Genomic DNA, 21,865 nt, shown 5'->3' with positions numbered 1-21,865 from the left:
TCTACTATAATGCCATACTATACTTAAATAGCAGAACGTTGGACTTGTGACTGTTGCTAAAAGTCTATACTATTTTAACAACATTGGGAAAAAGTGTGGGGAGAGGCAGAAAATGAGGAGGGAGGAAGGGGAGTTGGAGGGTGGAATCCCTACAGCTACAAAACTGTATTATGGAAAATAATTTAAAAAAAAAGAGGAGAGAAGAGCGGTGGCATGAATAGGAAAGAAGTGGAGCAGATAGGAGAGAAGGGAGGGGAGGGGAAGGTAGAAGAGCGAGGAGAGGGGAGCGGGGAGGGGAGGGGAGGTGAAGGGAAGAGAGGGGAGGGGAGGGGAGAGAGGGGAGGAGAGGGGAGGGGAGGGGAGGGGAGGAGAGGGGAGGAGAGGGGAGGTGAGAGAGGGGAGGGGAGGGGAGGGGAGGGGAGAGAGGGGAGGGGAGGGGAGGGGAGGTGAAGGGAAGAGAGGGGAGGGGAGGGGAGGTGAAGGGAAGAGAGGGGAGGGGAGGGGAGGGGAGGTGAAGGGAAGAGAGGAGAGGGGAGGGGAGGGGAGAGGAGGGGAGGGGAGGAGAGGGGAGGGGAGGGGAGGGGAGGGCTGAAGAGTGAAAAAGAACAGTCTGGATAAGAATCACTGACCCCTCTCGGAAGCCTTACACATCTAATCATCTACCAGAGTTCCTAAGCTGTCTGTCATTGAAAATCCTTGAATTTGGGAATGGATATAAATATTTTCTTCTATTTTGTTTTGCAGCTGTTAGAACGTACATTTTTTTAATATTACTGTTTTGAGAGATTTCTGAAAGGCATCATTTAATCTCAAATCTTCAACTCATAGACTGGAGGAATGGATACCGGGTAAATAAATGGAGCATAAATTGTGAAAATCTGAATAATGTTTGCTTGGATTCCAGCTGTGCTGTTGATGCCAGTGAGCTCAAGTGCAGGTCTGCTTTGCTAGGCCTAGTTTTTTTCCATATGTGAAATGAAAATGTCTTTACTGTCCTAGTATTAGGAAGATTAAAATGAAATAATGTATAACTTCTATTGTAGTCATTTAAAAATATTATTTCTGGCTCCAATTCCAAACTCTTCATTTTTCAATGAAGAATGTTCACTCCAGAAAACCTCATCCCGTGAATCATACAAACTTTAACAGGCTTGTCAATGGCAGTCTTATTTTTCTGATGAAAGAATTCCAAAAGGATTATGAATTAGGTTTTACATATGGACATTTTACTTTACTTGCTACCACCTGCTATTTTCTTAGAATACAGCAGCTCCTAATCAAGCAAGTAATATGGTAAGCTTTTAGCAACTCAGATTAGTCCAGGAAGGAGAAAATAAGAATTGGCTTGGCTTATGATCATTTTTCTTTTGATAATCAACCATCAATAACAGGACAAATCCCTTGACAGCTGGCATTTATGAATGCTTAGTTGAGCATCTCTTTCTATTTTGGTAATTCAAACTACTAGTTACCATGTAATATTATATGATGACTTTTTTCATTTACAAAACATTGAAACACACGTACATAGAAACTGTCAATGTTACCACAGAATCAGAATATTGACATTGAGAGAGGGCAAAGGTTTGTGGATTCCTGAGTTTACAGATTGGAAAATCAAAGCTAAGTGAAATGATATTGCTTTTTTCAGTTTACACAGTTAGCATGTGGTAGTGTAGGACTGAGAAACCAGGCAAACCCCCATTTCTGATTCATCTTACATTTACCAACCTTATTGACATAAGCTATTCATCAAGCTCGCTCTCATGCTAACAGTTAACAGCCTTGAGAAGTGGAGGCTGTATCTCAATCATTTCAAATTACAAGTACTTGCAGACACTCAGCAAAATTAATGTAAATAGCTATTATCTGATCACACTAGTAACAATAAGTGTATCTATCAGAAGACATTTGCTCAAGAACCCAGAATATTTTCTCTTGTAACATCTAATTCTATGAGGTATGACTAAAGTAGTGGGATTTTTTTTTTAGAACTGACACCCCAAAATTTACAAGCTAAAAGTGAGCTTTCATCCCATGGCGATGGCTGTTCACTTAGTCCAACTCTGACAGGATGACTCAGAATCCTTTCATGACTCATCTATTTAAATTGAGTTTAATGTCTATTCATAAGGCATACAAGAAAAATTGATCCTCATTATTGTTCCACTCAGATCTTGATTTTATAATCAGCTTTGCTCATCCACCTTATTTACTGACTGGCTCTGAATGAGTTCTGGTTGTTTCAAAAGCCAATTTACCTTGAAAGGATAAAAACTTACCCCCACTAAAATTATTCTTAAAATTGAGGCAGCATTACTTGAATAGATAAGTAAACTCCCATGATGACTAATGTGAAGGTGTCAGAAGACACTAAAAATGCTCAGGTTTTGTCAGACTTGCTTGAACAGAAAGCAAGCCATATTAACCATTGCATGTTTCTCTGGTTCTTGAGCAGTTGCTATCATCTTTTTAATTTTTTAAAGGTTTATTTATTTTTATTGGAAAGGCAGAGTTTACAGAGAAGCAGAGGCAGAGAGAGAGATCTACCATCTACCGATTCACTCCCCAAAAGCTACCACTGCCAGAGATGAGCCAATCTGAAGCTTCTTTTGGGTCTCCAACATGGGTCCAGGGTCCCAAGGCTCTACTGCTTTCCCAGGCCATAAGTAAAGGGAGCTGTGTGGGAAGTGGAAAAGCTAGGACATGAAACAGCATCCATTCAGAATCTCAGCACCTCAAGGAGGGAAGATTAGCCAGTTGAGCCATTGTGCTGGACCCAGTTATTAGCCATTTAACATGCAAAGAAATTAAGCTCTGGGTATAAAACCACAGTATTGCATGACTACTGCATGATCTTCACTGCAGTGGAAGATACAGATTATTGGTTTCCACACAAGGGTAATTCATATCTTCCCCTGGATGGCAAGCATTTGGCAATGATTAGCTATCAATGGGAAAGGTGCTGTTACTATAGAGTAGGTAGATGGCAGGAATACTGGATATCCTACAATGTACAAGGGTTCTCTAAAAAAAGACTTATGTTACCTAAAATGTCAGTAGTTTTGAAGCCAAGAAACCCCCAATATAGGCCAAGAATTCTGATTCCAATTTTCTCCAGTTCCTCCTCTACAATCAGTATTGATAATTCTGTATCCTCATGTTCCTATTAGTGAAAGTGTGTGCATGTAATTCTTTTTAACTAAAAGAATAAAACTCTGACCACAACTCATAGACAACAGACTCGAATTAGCATTAGACAATAGCAAAACTACAAAGGCATATGGGGGAATCAGGAGTAATCCTAACAACCTCTTAACAGGAGGTCATACGCATAGAGCAGGGGGGGACCCCAGAGTGGAGTAGGCGGACAGGAGGAGGCTTTTATCCCAATCCTGAAGACTCCCAGATCCTCACCAAGGAGAACCGAGGACTACATCCCTACTGCCAAGGAGACCACGGGGAAATGGAGTGCCTTCGGAGACCAAGAACTCTGAGGTCAACCACCCTCATTTGGATCTACCACATGGGATGGAAGAAGCCCAAATCCTGCCTTGCAGGTTCCAAGGTCATCAGAACAACAACCAGAATCCCTGAGTGGTCCGCAGAAACAGAACAACAGTAAACTTCCTTCGGGACTAGGGAGAGGAGCTTTCTCTGGTCCTTGCCTGCTTCCAACTTTGGGTCCCCACCCCCTCTCGTAATAACCATCAGGAGCACTCCAGAAACCCCTCAAAACAAACAAACAAACAAACAAACAAAACTAGAATAAATAGACAGAACAACAAGGAAAGCTTAGAAACAGACAGGAAACGGTCAGCGGGGATGCACTTATACCTCACTGGGTGGGACACAAAGATTAGTTACTCCTAACTGGGGTATGGAAGATTTCTCTGCACCTCGCTCCTAAACATGCTCACCTAAACTGTTGACATATATGCTGTTAGAATTAGAGTTAGACCACCTGAAAAACAGCCAGGTTCAGCGAAATCATGCTTCAATACTATAAACTGCTAAAGACTAAAATTAAAATAGGCATGAGACAGCTGAATAGCAATCTAAGCCATTTTAAGGTGTATAGAATACGGTTGAATGTAAACCAAAATTGAAATGTCTATGAAGAAGTCACAGGTTGTGGTTGAGAACCTGCATTTTCCTATTAACATATTGGTTAATCAATACCATGTCAATTCCATAATGTTGTAAATTGTCGTTGATATTATGTTGTGGCTTTTAACTGATTGGGATGATACTCTGCCTGTTCTACCTTCAGAGCAGAGATGGTCTCACCAAGAAAACATTGAACTTACCAGGATAATAAGATGCTGGACTTTATGCTTGGTAAATGCCTCCAATGAAAGAATGTCAACTGAATTTGAACTATGGAAATGCAACAAGGTGGAGCAATCCGCCGTGGAGGGAGGGTGTGGGGAGGGGCGGGGGGAATCCCAGTGCATAAAAAATGTATCACATAATGCAATGTAATTAGTTTTAAAAAAAAGGAAATGCAATAAAAATATATGTTATATATATATATATATAAAACTCTGACCACACTATTTTGCCACTTGAAAATCCCCTGTAGCCCATGGCTTCCTATCAAAGAATGCTAAATAGCCACAATCACAGCGCTTGTCTGGAGATGCATTTAGCATCTTAAAAATCTAATTTTGAGGAAAATCAAAGTAAGGTCGATGTGTGTGCTTTAGGGAGAAGTGCTAGTCCCACGCCCTCCATTTTTTTTTTTTTTATTCAGTCTTAGAGACAGGACTGCCAGGACCAGAACAGCCTGAACTTTCCACACTCCAGTTTTGTCAAACCACAAAACTGAGATGGAAACAGAAAAAGAAAGCAGCATAAGGGCCAACTACTCTGCTATACCTCAGGACTCCTCAGGAATCCCAATGGTGGCTTCCAGGTTGGCACATTAATTCAATAAAGGAATGTACTGCACTCCATGAGGACTTTTGACAAAGAGTATGTCTTTGCATATGAACAGAGCAGGAAATGGTGTCAAATCTGAAAGCTCATTTTCCACTTCAAATTCTTTCAATGCAGTACACAACATACAGCTACCATGTTTTCACGGCGTCTTGGTGACTTCTGTGGTTGAGAGTCAGCTCTTTCACACAGCAATTTTGCTTGTCCTTTCTTATCTGCAGCTGCCACTAACACCAAGAAGCACAAAAAAGTATGTGTTTTGTCTTTCAACTCTCCATGGAAGTCTTGTTCTTTGGCCTGCTCTGAATCTTACTGTCTGGGAATGTTCCCCACATTAAGTATTATGTTAATGATCATACAACCGCAAAAGTAGATAGATCGCAACTGGGTAGAGAAAATAGAAATGTGCTGCTGGTGGTTTGACCGCACAATTATAATTGTTTGAAGAAAGGTAAAGGGCAGGAAAAGTGACTTTGATAATTGTTTTCAAATCACGTTTGCAATACTTCCCTCCTTTGGACATCTCTGGCATGTATCATATTCAGGTCAACATTTTCATATTCAATTGCAAACTACATCTTGTACCATTTTCTAATCATGTCCTTTACATAAATCACAGACATAATGGGGTTTGCCCACTGATTCAAGGACAAGGATAAGGAGACAAAGTTTTGTAATACCCTACACATCATTTCTTAGCTCTTTTATGCAACCAATTTTCAGCAGCCAAGTCCTCTTTTCGGGATAAGTTTGCCACAATAAGCTAAAGCACCAGACTCAGCAAGGTACCTAGGAGATCCTTTTACTCTTACAGCATAGAGAGGGGAGCAGAGGCAGTTTCTTGCCATGGTAGCAGGAGGGGGCTGCAGGGGAAGGGGAAGGCTGGGGGCAGGAGGAAGGAGGATGGAAGGAAGTGGGAAGCATGTTAAGGGCAAAAAGAAGACACACACCTGAGTGTGCCCTTTTTTGCGATGGGGGCGGGCATCAGGGGACTGTTAGGGATTGGTGGATGCGATTGTCAGAGCTGCAGGGGATTGGTAGGTGGTTGGGGAGGGGCCATGGGGGATTGATGGGTGAGCTATCAGGTATGGTGTCATGAGGTTACAGTGTATTGGTAAGTAACCAGAATGGCACAAAATTTGCCAGCTGTGGAAAGGGGAGCAGATATCTAAAATGGCAGAGGGTTTTCAGGATTGGTGTTTGAGTTACTCCCTCCTATCATTCCCTTCTTGTTCCCAGTCCAAGCCCGCATCACCTTCACTTAAACAGATTCTTGTCTCTGTCCTTGCACGATCCAAAGAATGCTGAACCCTGAGAAAATTACTCTGGATTGCTTTATATAAAAATAAGAAACCATTTTTCCTGAAGTCATACCAGAAATACCATCCCAGTCACTAAGCTGATTGCATTACTTTCTGCCCCTATACATCCCACTATCTTATTCATGACTATTAAATTTTTAATGAGTTATAAAAATTATCAGATATAACAAACTATATAAGGTTGGAAACTAATCTTTCTGAAGTACCCCAAACCAATTCTGCATGGAAAACACTAGAACACAAGGTTCAGAGTAAGCTAAAAGAATGCAGACAGGTGTTTTGGCCAATCAAGAACTTCGGTAAGAAAAGACCTTATTAGGTACCTTAACACTTAAAAGTTAATCAGCTCTTAAGAGGTCATCAGCTCTTTCATTTTGGAAGATAAAGGCTCAGTGCAAAATTGTTCATTTTTAGAGTTGAAGACAGAAATACATTTTTACAGAACAGAGAGTCAAGTAGGTAAATACTTTTGTCATTACTTCCCGCTTACTCCTTTCAACATCTACCCTCCCTCCACACAGACATCCTACTTGATCTAGGGCTGATCACCCAGTGCTTGCTGGAGTAGAATATGGTGGGCCATTGAGACAGCCATTTAAATCCATACCACGTCATGTGGATGTCAACATGGCACAGCTATGGCTCATGGCATTAAGAAGCTTTCTATCTTTGTGAGATACAAGAAATCTCAGCCACGTCCTGTTTGAGGATGGCTTCAACTTCAGACGTATGAAAAAAATGTTAATGCATGAGCATGGAGTAGTGATGAGAACTGTTAACACGCAGAGGTGAGAGATCTCCCCTCTGCCACATAGGGCCAAGTGGAAGTGCTCACAGCAGCTTGCTACCTCTCTGAAAAGCAATACAGTCCAATTAATTCTTTAATTCCTAGCCTGCAGTATAGGAGGAAGACTAGAATAAAGCCAAGCTTCTAGGATACTTAACAGCAGATCCAGCAGGTCTCCTTCGAGTCCACATATGGCCTACATTAGCAGATTCAATTTAGGCTAAATCATATATTGAATCAAGATTTCCTACAATGTATTGATTACAGGATCCTGATTATAAGTATTTTGAGAACAAGCAAACTGAATTAAATGCTTCAGAAAGATTGATTGAAATGGGAAGATCTACATTCATGAGTAGATAATATTCCTGAGTTACTTATTTTCTGGATTGGTTCTGCTTTGAAACAGAGCTGAACAGTTTGGGGAAAGTGCCTTGTTCAGAATTCAGACACATGGTAGCTGCTCAATGAATTTGTGTGTGTGTGTGTGTGTGTGTGTGTGTGTGTGTTTTAAATTGGCCAGTTCTCATACTTCCAAAGGGCTGCTGTGCTTTTGGCATTCACAGATTATAGTCTCACTATCATATACTGCTGCATCCAGGCACAATCACACAGCTCCAAAAAATACCCCTCATAGACATTTTTCATTTGATACCCAAAGCACGGGAAAAGTGATGTGGGAGGAGCAGAAAGGAGTAATTTAAAGCAAAATTCAAGCTATACTTGTGATTTATTTAAAGAAATAATGACAAATAAGTTAATTCTTGACTAATTGATTTCAGTGCTTTAAATTAAGTTAATTAGAAATAGGTTAAAATCTTAGACTCAGCAAGAGCCACACACTGATGCTATAATGAACAAAGCCCAAGATTGATGCCTGTAGTTCATGATATTTTCTTCTACAACTCTCAAAGGTCAGATATCCTAAGAAAACGTATTTCCAATCCTATTGTTGTGGCTATATTCCAGTTACAATTGAAGCAATACTTTATCAAATCTGCTAATTTAAAAGCTGGAATGTCTTTTCTTAGCGAAGTGTCAGTAAGTTGTTGGAAATTAATGTGACTAGTTGGCTAGGTAAGGTGTACTTAACCCATTTACCAATTCATAAAGATTTAGCCAGTATCATCTCACTTAGCAAAGCATGTACTTTTCAGAGCCTTTCTTTTTTATCGTATCAGTCACTGAAAGCTGTCTCTACCAAACTGATGCAACAGAAGGACCTAGACCACAAACCTTCAAGGGCACCCACTTGTAGAAGTCCAGAGAAAAGCTGCTTCTCCCTTGTTAAAGGGTCAACAAAACAATTGAGTTGAAAACATGATGTTCTACCATCCTCTATCTTCTTCCTCATGCCTTGAATGGATTCTGAAACACAAGCAAGTTGACTCTGCAATTCCCTTCACAAAGAGCTGAATTTTTCACTTCTTTCCTCTGTCAGTCCCCATTATCTGAGATTTGATTTATATTTCTAAATGTTTATTCACTTCTTTGAAAGGTAGAGTGACAGAGAGAGGTGGGGGAGAGAGACAAAGAAATCTTTTCACCTGTTGGCTCATTCCCCACATGGCTGCCATATTTCATGTCTTTCCCAGGCACAAGAGCAGGGAGCTTGAACCAGAAGACGAGCATCTGGCATTCAAACGGTGCCCATATGGGATGCCAGCATCCCAGGTAGCAGTTTATTATGGCGCACCACAATGCTGACCCCCAAACCGTTTATAATTATCAATCAATACTCAGTTGTTTGGTGATATAGGGAGAAATTTCTTAGGATCACAGAAAATCAACTGAATGTCAGTATGACTAAATTGTAAGAGTTTGCATTTTTCAATAGTTAATCCCTGGACTAGGATATTATGAATTCTTGAATTTGTTTCATTATAATGATGGGCTGGATTTTTGTATCTATACGGCCTCAACAGCTTCAGTGAAAAGCAACAAAATGCACATAAAAAGCCTAACTCACACCAGAAGTTCTGAAACCAAATACAAATAAGAGATATTTTCTTTATATTTCTCTATATTTTTTAATATTTGGAGGGAAAGGAGATGGGGACAAAGAAGAAATCTTGGCCTGTGATGGCTGGGAGTAGACCTGACACAGAAAACTATGTTAATCTCAAAGGCATTTATTATTTCCTAGAATTGCAATCTCAGACAAGATCACTATGAAATCATGAAATAATGTGTATGAATAATGAAGAGATTTAAGTTTGCTAACTTTATACAAATAAGGTAAAAAGAAAGTCATAATTTTGTTTAAGCACAAAAGATAAGATCACTGTGCCTGCCAAATAACCAAATAGCTCCCTTCCCTAAAATAAGAAGCTTTTTTTAACCAGTTGTACTTTAATTCCTCTAGTACTATAGATGAGACATTGAAATACTCAATTACAAAATTAACCTCACTCTGATACCATCTCAAGGGAATCCTTGCTCCTTTGGACAATCTCCAAAATCATTCCATTTAAGCCCCAACCCTACAAAGTCCTTGTTATGATCCTTCTACTGGGGTGTTTCATTGTTCCCCAGGGCATGTAATCTCCTATTCCAACAACTAATAAAGCAGTCTACTTGACAATACACTTGTGCCTGGGGATCTTTGGCTTAAGAAGGAAATGCACAGAACTCATGAGAGCTCTTTATTTTCATTAGAAGGAGAGCAAGCACAGGAGAGAGGCTGTCATTCTTTGGATGAGTTCTCAGCTGAATGAACTGGTCTCCAATTCAGGAGCTCTGACTTTAAACAGCACAACAGAAGAACTGGGCAAAAGTATTCTTCCTTCTACTCCCAATCTGTGTCCTGTGATATCCAGACCTGGTCCATCTTCCTTCTCTAGTCAGACACTTCTCTTTTTTAATCAATAGTTTAAATTACAGTTAGCTTCAAATCCCACACAAATAATCCTTTCCCTTTGGGTGCTCACTGAAGCACCCAAAACTTATGCTACTACCTGAGCGAGTAAATATCCCTGCTACTCATTTGACTCTACCCCTGCTTCCCTGATTCTTCTCAGTCTTTGCAAGTGCCAACAATGTATATTAGGTCTGCATTAGGATAGTTCGTTTCAGAAATTAAACTCAATCTGACCAGCAATCCCATGTAAGAAAACAAAATACAGAGATGTATTACACCTGGCATATATTTATCCCATGCCATATGATATGTGACATGTCACACACATGCAGTCACCAGGCACTCAATGGATACCTGACTTCCGAACAATTTAGAATCCTCTCCAGTCCTTGACTTCTACCACAGATACTTGAAAGCAACTTTCCTGTGTCTGCATGTGCTTTAATCTCACAACATCAGCAGGAAGGAGATAAAGAGCCTTTATATGTATGACTTTCAAAAACTCTCAGGTCAAAACTTAAAAGAAAGTTGCAGACAGCCTTCGCTCCTGCCACATGGCAGAGGGCGCAGGTTGGGGTCACTCTCCTGTCACTTGCCTTTACAAGTCACTACAGCATCATCATTACTCACTGGTGGGGAGACAGTCTGGATTTCAAACGCTGCAATGTTAACTGTGTTTGACTTAGTGGGGTATTGCATGGGAATGTGTTGGTTAGTTCACAGGAGCCTATGGCCGTGCTTCGTAACAGAGTAACCCTGGAATCCAGCTAAGTGATGTGAGAGAGAATTTCAACAGCAGAAGGCTATGCCTTGGAAATCATTGATACGCAACCACACCTAAGTGACAGAACAAGCAAATTAGAACTTAAATCTGGCAGACACTGTGGGTAACAGAGTTATAGCTTAGATTGAATAAAAACAAGCTGAGCCTGGAGGAGATACCCTAAGTTTGACTCTCTCCAAATTTACCTAAACATCTGGTGCTGAGATGCTCAGTGCTCCTCAAAGGGTGCCTCCAGAAACCTGCATCTGAACAAAGTCTCCATACACATAATTCGTTTGCCAAGCTCTGGGCTTGGGAGCTGTTGCTTTCTGGAACTTCTTCCTGATTTCCAAGACAGATCCTAATGTTTCATCTCAGACTACTCTAGGAGTGCATAAGCTATCAATTCTGGGTCTGGAGTGGTAGCCTAGTGGCTAAAGTCCTCGCCCTGCATGTGTTGGGATTCCACATGGGCGCTGGTTTGTATCCTGGCTACTCCACTTCCCATCGAGCTCCCTGCTTGTGGCCTGAGAAAGCAGTAGAGCATGCCCCAAGGCCTTGGAACCCTGCACCCATGTGGAAGATCCAGAGGAGGCTCCTGCCTCTGGATGGACTCAGCTCTGGCCATTGTAGCCATTTGGGGAGTGAACCAGCAGATGGAAGCCCTTTTTCTATGTTCTCCCCTCCCCCATATATCTGACTTTGCAATATAAAGCAATATTTTTTAGAAAGTAGCTGAACTGATTATACAAGTGAATCATAGCTAATGAAGGTCATAAAGTGACCCTTAACTTCTTAGACTGCAAAGTGGTGTGACACTTGCTATACATGTTAAGACATGTAGAAGTTGACACAAATACATGCATGTGCACATTCACATGTATGTATGTTGAGAAATAGATGAGTATGAAGGCCTCTCATAAGCAATGACTATTCTAGTGCTGGCTTATCAGTATGTTTTTGAATGCAATACCTATTATCTGCTGTGATAGGAACACGTTGATCCCTTGGGAGGGCTGGCCCCGGGTGTAACATCAAAGCAGACCTGCTGTTCTTGGAGAGCAGTGCTGTCTTGTACAGCTCTGCACCTTACTGAGAGCCTCCTGAGTCTCAGATGATCAGGGAGGTTTTTCTTGGTTCCTCCAAGCTCCTAAAATGATGATACTGTAACTGAGTATCTCTAAGGGAATGAATCTACATTTGCTGAGTCCAGGTAAACACAGAGTCACTTGGGCAGTAGCAGGCTTGTGAACAAGTGTGTTTTCCCATTAAATAAAGAAAAAAAATCTTGGGTTCATGACATATAAAGAAAGCACAAGGAAGTAAGTCCAGTCCTCAAGCCTGCCCTCTTAGCTCTTTAGTCAAGGGTCTGCAACACCATGTAGCATTCAACACTGGGCTGTCTGAAAGCCAGATCGTCCTTCCTTGTGGGTTCCTGCATTCTGGTGCTTTCTCTTGCCCTCCCCAGGCTCCTCCAGCCCTTCCTCTAGCCTTATCCTTCCCTGTGGTATGGAAGAAAGAGCTTTATCTGAGGCAGAGGAAACCTGGCTTTTAAACCCATATCTGCTGTGAATTAGCTCTGGGATGTTGGGCAATCTCTTAAAATTCATCTGGATCTCAATTTACTTACAAAATGGAAAATAGCCAATTGACTAATAATTGTAGTCAAAGAGGGTTAAGCATTTGGTACAAAAACCAAGAGGACAGTACAAGACTGAAACTTCTCTGTAGGTTTCATCACTAAGAAAAAAACAAGCTAAGGGAAGAATGAATGCTCCTTCACTGCCTTTCAGAGGCAACGAAATTGCTTTTGCAAAGCAAGACCCAGGAGTTGACAACTGCCTCTTCTAACAGGCCACTCCAGAAGTCCAGAATATGTAGAGAATATAACAACATCCTGAACTTTAACACCAGATTCAGAACGCAGCTGTGCAAATGGTTAAGTAGCAGAACCTTCGGACACTTCTGACACTGAACTCCACCGGAGAATGCTTCTAGCACAAGTACAAGCATAATGGCAGATTTGACATAGGTTTGTGAACCATTTACAAATAATTTAGATGCTCCTAGAGAGGAAAAAGTTGATTCATACAGTAGGATCTTCATTTGCACTTTCATTACTCTTCTTGACCCTATTTCTTTCCAATGATACAGCTCTACGATTATGGATATGTAAGTCAGAGACAAGCGAGGAGGTCTGAATAAGAGCACATTGCTCAGCATTGCTTCCCAAAATTTATTCTATGTGCTTGTAATAAATGTTATTAGAAAAAAAAACAAGTGCTTGGAAATATACTAAATTTAAACGGAATTCTTCTCTAAAATGATTGTTAGTGCCTTTTATATGCTAATATGCATTGTGACTGTCTTGAGAGAGCTACCTAGAATAGTTTCCAGCATTTTCCTGATTTGATCTCTTCCACATATCCTGCTTTAGTAGTAATGGACTAGAACATGAATGGCCAAAATCAGTTTAGCCATGTCCTGCAAACTCCCAGAGTGTATCTCACGTGGTGTGAGACAAAAATGAAAGAAAATTATTTCAGGAGTGGGTTTTCATTCTTGGGTTCTTCATTGACTGGTCCCTACTCAACTAAAATCAGAATTCAGTTCTTGACCAGAATGCAAAGTAGGTATATAATATGGATAAATGTTTCCTTAAGCACAGAACTACAGAGAAGAATGTTCAAGATGACAGAGGCCTTATGTCATGCTCATGACATGGAGTAGTGACAATGAAGTTTTCATCAAATTATCAAGATAAAGGAAAGTACCAGAGTCACCTCTTTCAAGGACTTATCCTGTGACTTTTGACCTCTAGTATTTTTGGGGGGGGGAGGGGGAGGGGATTCCTCAAAATGTGGGAGCTTTTGTAATAACACTTGCTTATGAATGCATTTTTTCTAAGTTTATGGGAGAGGCGGAAAATGCTATTTACCAGGACAATTAGCATTTGTAGAAAGTGCTATCACATAAAAAGCCTTCTGTTTTGATGGATTCTTTGAGGGCACTAAGTGAGTTTGGGCTTAGGAGATGGTGCGGGAGATAGTTAGGCAAGCATAACTATCTACTGAAGAATGCAGGGTTATCCCAGTATAGGGTAAAGAAAGATGAGAATAAGGGGACTAGTAGGGTTTCCATCACAGGATGTGACAGACAGCCTAGGTCATCAGGGGAGGATACCAAGCCTGAGGACCATGATAGACAAGTGAAATTTAATGATGAATTACCTATACTATCATGAGTGTACAACCTTTCTTTCTCCTCATTTCTTCAGCAAGGCCAGAATGAGGCACAGAGCCAGATCACTGGAGACTGACCCCTGACATAATCCAGCAGTGGGGAGGCTCACAACATGAGAATGCCATTATCATTGATAGAGATCACGAGGAAGGCCTTGTACTCACACAATGTATACACTGAGGGGGTGAGACTTATTTAAAGTCTAAGAAACAGAGATCCCAGCTGATACATAAATAGCATAAGGAAACCATTGAACATGGTGGAACTCTTCTACTCCAGTGACTTATGGCTTTTGCAACCTGTCAGAAATTCCAGGAACTCCCAGATGAACTGGCCTATATTCCCAATTATAGATCATACATATTGCATTGTAAACTTACGTTCGATACTACCCAAGTTATATCTCCCAGGCTTCTTCCCCAAGTTCCTGTGACTTTGTTCCCTGACTCTGTAAACATTTCCATTATCTCTTCCACTTCCCAAGCAGACACCTTAACTCTTCCCTTCCATTCATATCACATAGTTAACTAGACACTAAATTCATCCTAATTTTCACTGTTTATGTATCATCCCATTCTGTATTCCTCCTCAGTTTCAAATGCATTTTTAAAATCTTGGAACTTTATTTTTGAGATAACATTTTCAATTTGCATTATATTCAAATGCGTAATACTCCAGTAAATAAAGAATTCAACAACAAAAAGCAAAATCACTATAGTTCAGTAGGAACACAGACAAGGACCATCAACAATAACAAATGGAAAGATGCCAACTGCACCCAAGAAAAGTAATCATCAAGCTAGCACCTCATAAATGCTTACCTTTTTCATTCCACCTAATTCCTAGACTGAATCGATTATTACAAAGATCTGATCAAAAGTCACTCTAATGTGAGACAACCTCCAAGTCCACCGTTGTTAAGTTCTCTATCAGGCTTAAAGGTTCCTTATTGTTTCTTGCTTCCGTTACCAATTTTAACTACTGCTGTTTCCCATGCTATATAGTTTTTAACCAAGAAAAGAATTTGTTAAAAATTATCAGGTATTTTATAGCATCTTTAAGGAAGTCTGTAATTTAGGTGTGCAATGAATAAGAAGCAAGATGGAGTAAGCAGTTGAATGCACAAGTCTTGGACTAGCCACAGGAAGGATCTGACTTGATTTCTATCTTTTAATGTGTTACCAGGCCTATAATAACTAGATTTTAAACTCTCCTCAAGATTATCTGGGTCTTGTGTGGCCTTCTTCAACTTCCCTGCTGGAAGAGAGAGCCTTTGCTTTCGCTTTGACTGAAACAATGGGAAATGCTTCTGAATCTATTTTATGATATAAAAACCACCCATACTATTTTCACTTCCAACTCTTCTCATTTTCTTTTCTTTCCCCTCAAAAACTTTGGGACCAAAACTTTGTATTATCAATTTTTAAAAGTATAAATTACATCAATTGTAAGCAAAAAGTGAAAGCCTGCAAAGAATTTGTTCAAGATGACATTTGTATCATCTATGCTTCACATTAAAATAACACGAGTTTGCATTTGTATCACTCATTGGAAAGCATTACAAAGATCCTTGATGATTGCTAGAATTACACCTAATGGGCAAATACCCTTCATGTGGTTGAGATGTTACCAATGTAATGCGCACTTCCTCGAGGGTGACCCTTCATTCTAAAGCTGCTGTGGGTAGTTCTAAGGACACAGGAGGTGGCTGGAGAACAGAATCTGAGTTTGTTTCGTCCTTCATTACTGAAGGGGCCTTAGGCAGAGCACTTCATTTTCTTAACCTTATTTCCTTTTACTCTGCAAGAGAATATCTACTTCTCAGTGTTGCTATGCAGATCAAATAGAATCAGTACACAGACAGATTGTGCAAACTGCAAAGATTTACAGTCCATCAGGCACTATGTAAATGTGAAAAGGAGTGCTATGAGCAGAGCAACAGACATGGACTCAAAACACATAGAATTATGATCCATGTCACAGAAAAGGATTGGTTAAAGTCCTATCCCTGTACCTGCAGATAGGATAGTTGGAAATGCGGTCTTTTCACAAATAACTAAATTAGCATGGTGCCCACTCCTGGTAGGTTTTAATCCAAAGTGAACTGATGTCCTGATTAGAGGAGAGAGAAGACAGGGTGACATGAGAGAGAGACAGCAGATGATGAAGTGATACAGTTACAAGACAAGGAACACTGAGCACTGTCAGCTGTCATCAGAAAGCAGGAGAAGCACGGAACAGGTTCTGCCTCAGAGTCCTTGGGAGGAACCAATTGCACTGACACCTAGATTTCAGATTTCTAGGCTCTAGAAACTTGAGATTGTACTGCTAGCTTGTTTTAAGCACCTGCTTTGTGGTATTTTGTTATGGAATCCCTAGGAAACCAAGATACATAGTTCTATTACTTATTAGCTCTATTCATTTGAGTTAAATTATGGAGACATTTCTGCTGATCATCGCAAGTCACTTACCGTTCTGTGATTGTCTCTCTGAGTCCACTTGCCACACCTTTGACCACAGTGCTAGCTTTGGGGGTCAGCACCACCTGAGATATAAAAAACGAGCCCTTCTTTCTTCTCTCAGTGATGGATGCCTGAAGAAACTGGATCAGCTTTTCAGGGTCTGTGGTGTTGGCCCAGGGTGCTGGCATCATCTGCCCAGGCCATAGGAAGGGGACTTCCAAGGCCACTGGACTGTGGTAGAAAACCAACACCTGATAGTCCTTCTCCCACAGGTACTTTAAACTAACTTCCTGGGCGAAAATAGCTGGGCACATTTTGTTGCCATAGATGTCTTTCAACATTTGGACCAGTTTTTCATGGTGATATTTCTGCATCCCATAAAAATGGTTGAAGTCCAAGAACACCACTTCCTTATGGTGATCTGTGAGGAATGCATTGATCTCCTCAAGACCTTCATTGACTTTGGCACTGAACAAGCCATGAGCAAAGTAGAGTTCATTGTCAGGATCCCTGGGCTTGGTGGAAATTCGAAGATCAAAATAACGGATTCCAGCTCCTAGCTGACCAGTAAAGTTCATTGTTTGAGTGGCTAACCATTTCCGCATCAATTTTTTGGCCACAGTCCCAAACACAGAGACAAAATTCTGGACAGTTTCTGGCTGCTCAGGACCCACTGGAGAGGCTTCATCAATGTAGAAGCTGAAGGAATCATGAGAACCTAGGAGAACAAGGAAAAATGTGGTGAGTTCTCAGGTTTTTATCTGTCACGCCAACTTGCCCTATTGCAATGCCCATATCACTCCTAAAAATGAGCCAAAGGAAACATTAAGCAACATATCTTATACAGCTAACTACTGTCTTAGGATGATTCATTTTATAACCCAGTAGAGGACACAGAATACAGCTCAATGTATTAAGTTGACAGTGAACTATTACAATTTCCTTTTGATAATTATTTTTAAATTTTCTTTGAGAGGCAGAGAGATAAACAGAATATTCACTCACTGGTTCACTCCCTAAAAGCCTGCCATGATAAGGGTTTGGCCTGACCCCATCCATAAGCCAGAGACTGAATCAGGTCTTCTTACATGGTTGGAAAAACATAATTACTTGAGACATTGCTACAGTTTGCTGGAGTTCATTAGCAGGAGACTGGAGTCAGGAGTGTGAGCCAACTTCAAATGCAGACATTCTAGTGAGAGATACAGGCATCTTGATGGTCACTTAGTGGCAAATTTAAATGTTTCATCTCCAGCAACATTTTAAACCACATATTCACCTATTCTGGTGAGCCAAACATGCAGCATACTATCTAGGACTGTCTTTCCATATAGATCACCTAAGTCATCTTTTCTAAAAGATTTATGGGTACTCACTACTTCTCCTGTACTTTGTCTATAATATTCTCTATCATTTTGTGTTGATTTCAAGAATAAAGAAGCTTGTTTTTTGTCCCCCTCCACTGACAATTATGAATTTTCGTGAATTATTATCTCACACACTTTGGAAAAGCACAAGAGGTCAAATGTTTAGAGGAAAGGAGAACTAAGATGAGGAGACAGTACGACACTGATATTCATCACTTAACAGGGATTTATTCTGATAAGATCACTAAGTGATTCCATCATGAATGCATTAATAGCATATACTTATACCTAAAATAGCTATAACACCACTAACCGATATGCCACCACCAGGGGTATGATTTGTTGTTATTCAGCATATGCCTATATTTAACTTCATTCCTGGCATTGTGTTTTGGCAATTATGAACTTAGATGTGGTTTAGAATTTTTTATATTAAATAATCAATGAATATTTCTTGCAAGTTAACACAACTGGCAACATTTAAGAATCAATTAATGGTTTAGGTCCCCTCAAGAGTGAAAATGAACCTTGAAGCTCACTTTTAAGTTTAGATTCCCATTAGGAAGAATTAGGGTTAATTATTTTTGTACGTTACAAATCTACAAACTAACAATGTGTTGTATTGGCCTTTAAGTACTGCAAAGCATTTAAAGTAAAATCAGAAACTAATAAAGAAAATGATTTCAACATTGAATTTTCTTTTTTAAACTTTAGTTCTGGATAGGATTAATTGTGGAGCTAAAACGAAATGAACACACAGTAAGTGGTTCACACATAATCAGAATCGGACCTCTCGTCTTTCATGACCTTGATCCAGCACCATCTTTCCCCATATGTTACTCGGGCTCTTCTGCAGACACCTTCATTGACTGCTTCTGCCTCAGATCCCTTGAGATGGATGCGTTTCTGGTCATTTTACTCCCCGTGCTAGCACACACACGTATACACATATACACACGTATTATACATATATACTTATATATACATACACACACCTCTGATTTTATCCAAACACCCACCTTTGGTGCCTTTTTCTTGCAAGTTATTTGAAGTAATTTTTTAGGGATGCAATATTTATGTCTATATTCCATATTTGTATCTATATACATCAACATATATGTATGTATCTCTACATCTGTCCAGCTTTAATAACTTATAACCTCAAGATTATGAGGTTCAAATACCATGGTAGGTTGTTAGAAAAAAATACTTTCCTGAACGCTAGTATTTTGATGCCCTACAGATCATAACATTTTGGATTTAGTGAAAATGCTTCAATATTGCTGATTTTTTAAATAAGAAAAAATAGCCCAAATATAGAAATGCCTTGCTGACTTAACCTGAAATTGTGTGATCTATTCATTTACTCTAAATGAGTAAAGGTGGCAATTGAAATCCAGCATGGATGAATTTTAACATGACTATAAATTGTTACATATTGATTCATTAATTGCTGTTCAGTTGACTATTAAATGAATAAATCAATCTATGCTGCAGCTCACTATACACAGATATGTTTAATAATGAGTTTGAGTTGAAATTAAATGATCTAAGATTAAAATAAATAAAATAAACAATTCTTCAAAATAAAATTTGAAGATGCTCATTTCCAAGCATGTGGAGTAGGGTGGATGAAAATAATTGATTACTTCTGTACTCTTGTAGAAGATATAATTGGAAGCACACAGAAAGGGAATTGGGTGTAATTGAATTTTGTTTTTCTAGAAAGAAGTGGTCTTTGTTACCCATATGCCTTTGACTTTAGCTTATTGTATGGTCATAATAAATATACACAATTCTAAAGGCAAAAATAATCAACTACTTTGAACTCTCGTGAAACAATATTATTTCTAGATTGCATTATCTGTTGACATGCAAAGAATTTTATTAAGATAAAAACTGGAATTTTAAAAGCAAACAGGAAACAGGAGCAAACACCAACAGTACTTCTATCAACATTCATCCTGCGTAGGCAACCCCATGGCATGTGCACAGGAGCCGTATGGAACTGTGCCCTATGCAGGGGCTTCACACTTTAGATATTGTTTGAACAGGAGACCTCTTTTGAGACTGTTACAGCTGAAGGGAGCTGCTACTGGCAGCTTGTGGGTTAAGATCAGAGTTACTGCTTAAGTCTTGTGGTGCAAAGGACATCCTCAACACAAAAGAATTATCTGTCCCAATATGTCAATGCTAACAAGATTGAAAAATTGCTCTAGTTACATGGATCTCTAGAGGTATAAACCAATCACTCCAAATTTCCTCTCTACCAGTACAACAGTTTTTCACATTGATAACCCATCTCTCATCTATTTCTCATTGCCTTCTACTTTGAAGTTGACATCAATACATACAGCAATGAAACTATTGCAACATGATGCATTGTTTTTAAACTTACTTGAAACCTTGAGTGTGGTGCAATAGCACAGTGGTTAAATCTTTACTTTGCATGCACTAGGGTCCCCTGTGGGAGCCTGTTCATGTACCAGATTCTCCACTTCCATCCAGCTACCTGCTTGTGACCTGGGAAAGCAGCAGAGGATGGTCCAGTGCCTGTGACCTTACACTCACATGGAAGATCTGGAGGAGGCTCCTGCCTCTTCATTGGCTCAGTTTTGGCCATTATTGCCACTTAGGGAGTAAATTAGTAGACAGTGGAGCTTTCTCTAGGTCTCCTTCTCTCTTTATATATGTGTTTCCAATGAAAATAGATAAATCCTTTTTAAAAAAGATTTATTTTTATTGCAAGGTCAGATATACAGAGAGGAGGAGGGACAGAGAGGAAGAGCTTCCACCCACTGATTCACTCCCCAAGTGACTGCAATGGCTGGAGCTGAGCCGATCTGAAGCCAGGAGCCAGGACCTTCCTCCAGGTCTCGTACCCGGGTGCAGGGTCCCAAGGCTTGGGCCAGATCCCATATGGGATCCCGGAGTGTTCAGGTCAAGGACTTTAGCTGCTAGGCCACTGCGCCGGGCCCAAAAGTAGATAAATCTTAAGAGAAAGGACAGAAGAAAGGAACTAAAGAAGGGATAAAGGAAGGAAGGAAAGGAAGGAAGGAAAAGATGAAAGTAAATTAACAGGATATATGTGACATTTGCGTCTACTACCTTTGTCTTTTTGTTTTAATATCAAAAGGTTTTCTGATTGCTCTAACTTCAAGGCTATAAAAATACGTTTTTAGGATAAAAATAAACCATTTAGGTGGGTACTTTTTATTCATTAATCTTCATTTCCACCAAAGATTCTTATGTGGCACAAGTTTTGTGTGAGTATTCTCTTAAAATCAAATTGAGTGCCTATAGTATGCAAGAAACACATAAATGGTACATGTGAGCAGAGGTGGGGGATCGTGGCTGAAAATTAAATTAATAGCATTTATTAAGGGAAGAAAAGTCTGTTTACTCTCATCAAGTGCCTCTTATGTCCCATTTCCTTGTATATTTAAAGATTTTGAAGACATTAATTATTCACTACATGCCATACATTAGCTCAATGATATACAAATAAAGCACATGTGTGACCTCCCGGGACTCTGTCCTTGTAGAATTCATATCACAGTGGAGAGGCAAGAAAACCCACCAAGACCACAAAGTTTGCTGAACGCACAGATCTATACTGTATCTTTTGATACTAGAGGGGAAGGGAGGGGGACAGGAAATCTCCGAGCCTATGGAACTGTATTCATAAAATAATAAAGTCAATTGACTCCAAGCATCTCCTCCCACAATAGGTTTATCCTGATGACAGGTACCTAAAACATAGCATCAACAGCAGCCCCTAAAAGGAAAGCAATGAGGATTCAGTGTCCAGTACAATGAGGATTCTGTGTCCAGTACAATGAGGATTCAGTGTCCAGTACAGTTACGTGCATCACAAGGGAAAGGAACAAACCTGGAAAGGAGGTGCAGATGCCACCCAGTGAGCAATTCTGCACCCATCTCTGGAAGCTCACTGTATGAAATACTGATCTCTTCATTCCAGCTCCTACCCATGACCGATTTCTCCATCGGAGACCCTCTGGCACAGCAAACCCAGAGCATCAGGAATCCCTGAGTATCTGTAATCATGGGGTAGTTCTGATTTCTTGGGCAAACAAACTAAATAGCCTTGAGAAAGGGA

General features: G+C 40.0%; 1 protein-coding gene across 2 annotated transcripts in view; it reads right to left on the bottom strand.

The window, feature by feature from the left end:
* Positions 1-21,865, bottom strand: part of PLCXD3 (phosphatidylinositol specific phospholipase C X domain containing 3) — a 129,894-nt gene that overhangs the window by 41,065 nt on the left and 66,964 nt on the right. For both annotated transcript variants that reach the window (XM_058680078.1, XM_004583673.4), the window contains exon 2: positions 16,388-17,096. In XM_058680078.1, the coding sequence (XP_058536061.1) occupies positions 16,388-17,096 (709 nt within the window). The remainder of the gene's footprint in view (positions 1-16,387; positions 17,097-21,865) is intronic.

The sequence above is a fragment of the Ochotona princeps genome, chromosome 23 (assembly GCF_030435755.1).
Source record: "Ochotona princeps isolate mOchPri1 chromosome 23, mOchPri1.hap1, whole genome shotgun sequence".
NCBI lineage: Eukaryota > Metazoa > Chordata > Mammalia > Lagomorpha > Ochotonidae > Ochotona > Ochotona princeps.
This window is presented reverse-complemented; position numbering and strand designations above follow the sequence as displayed.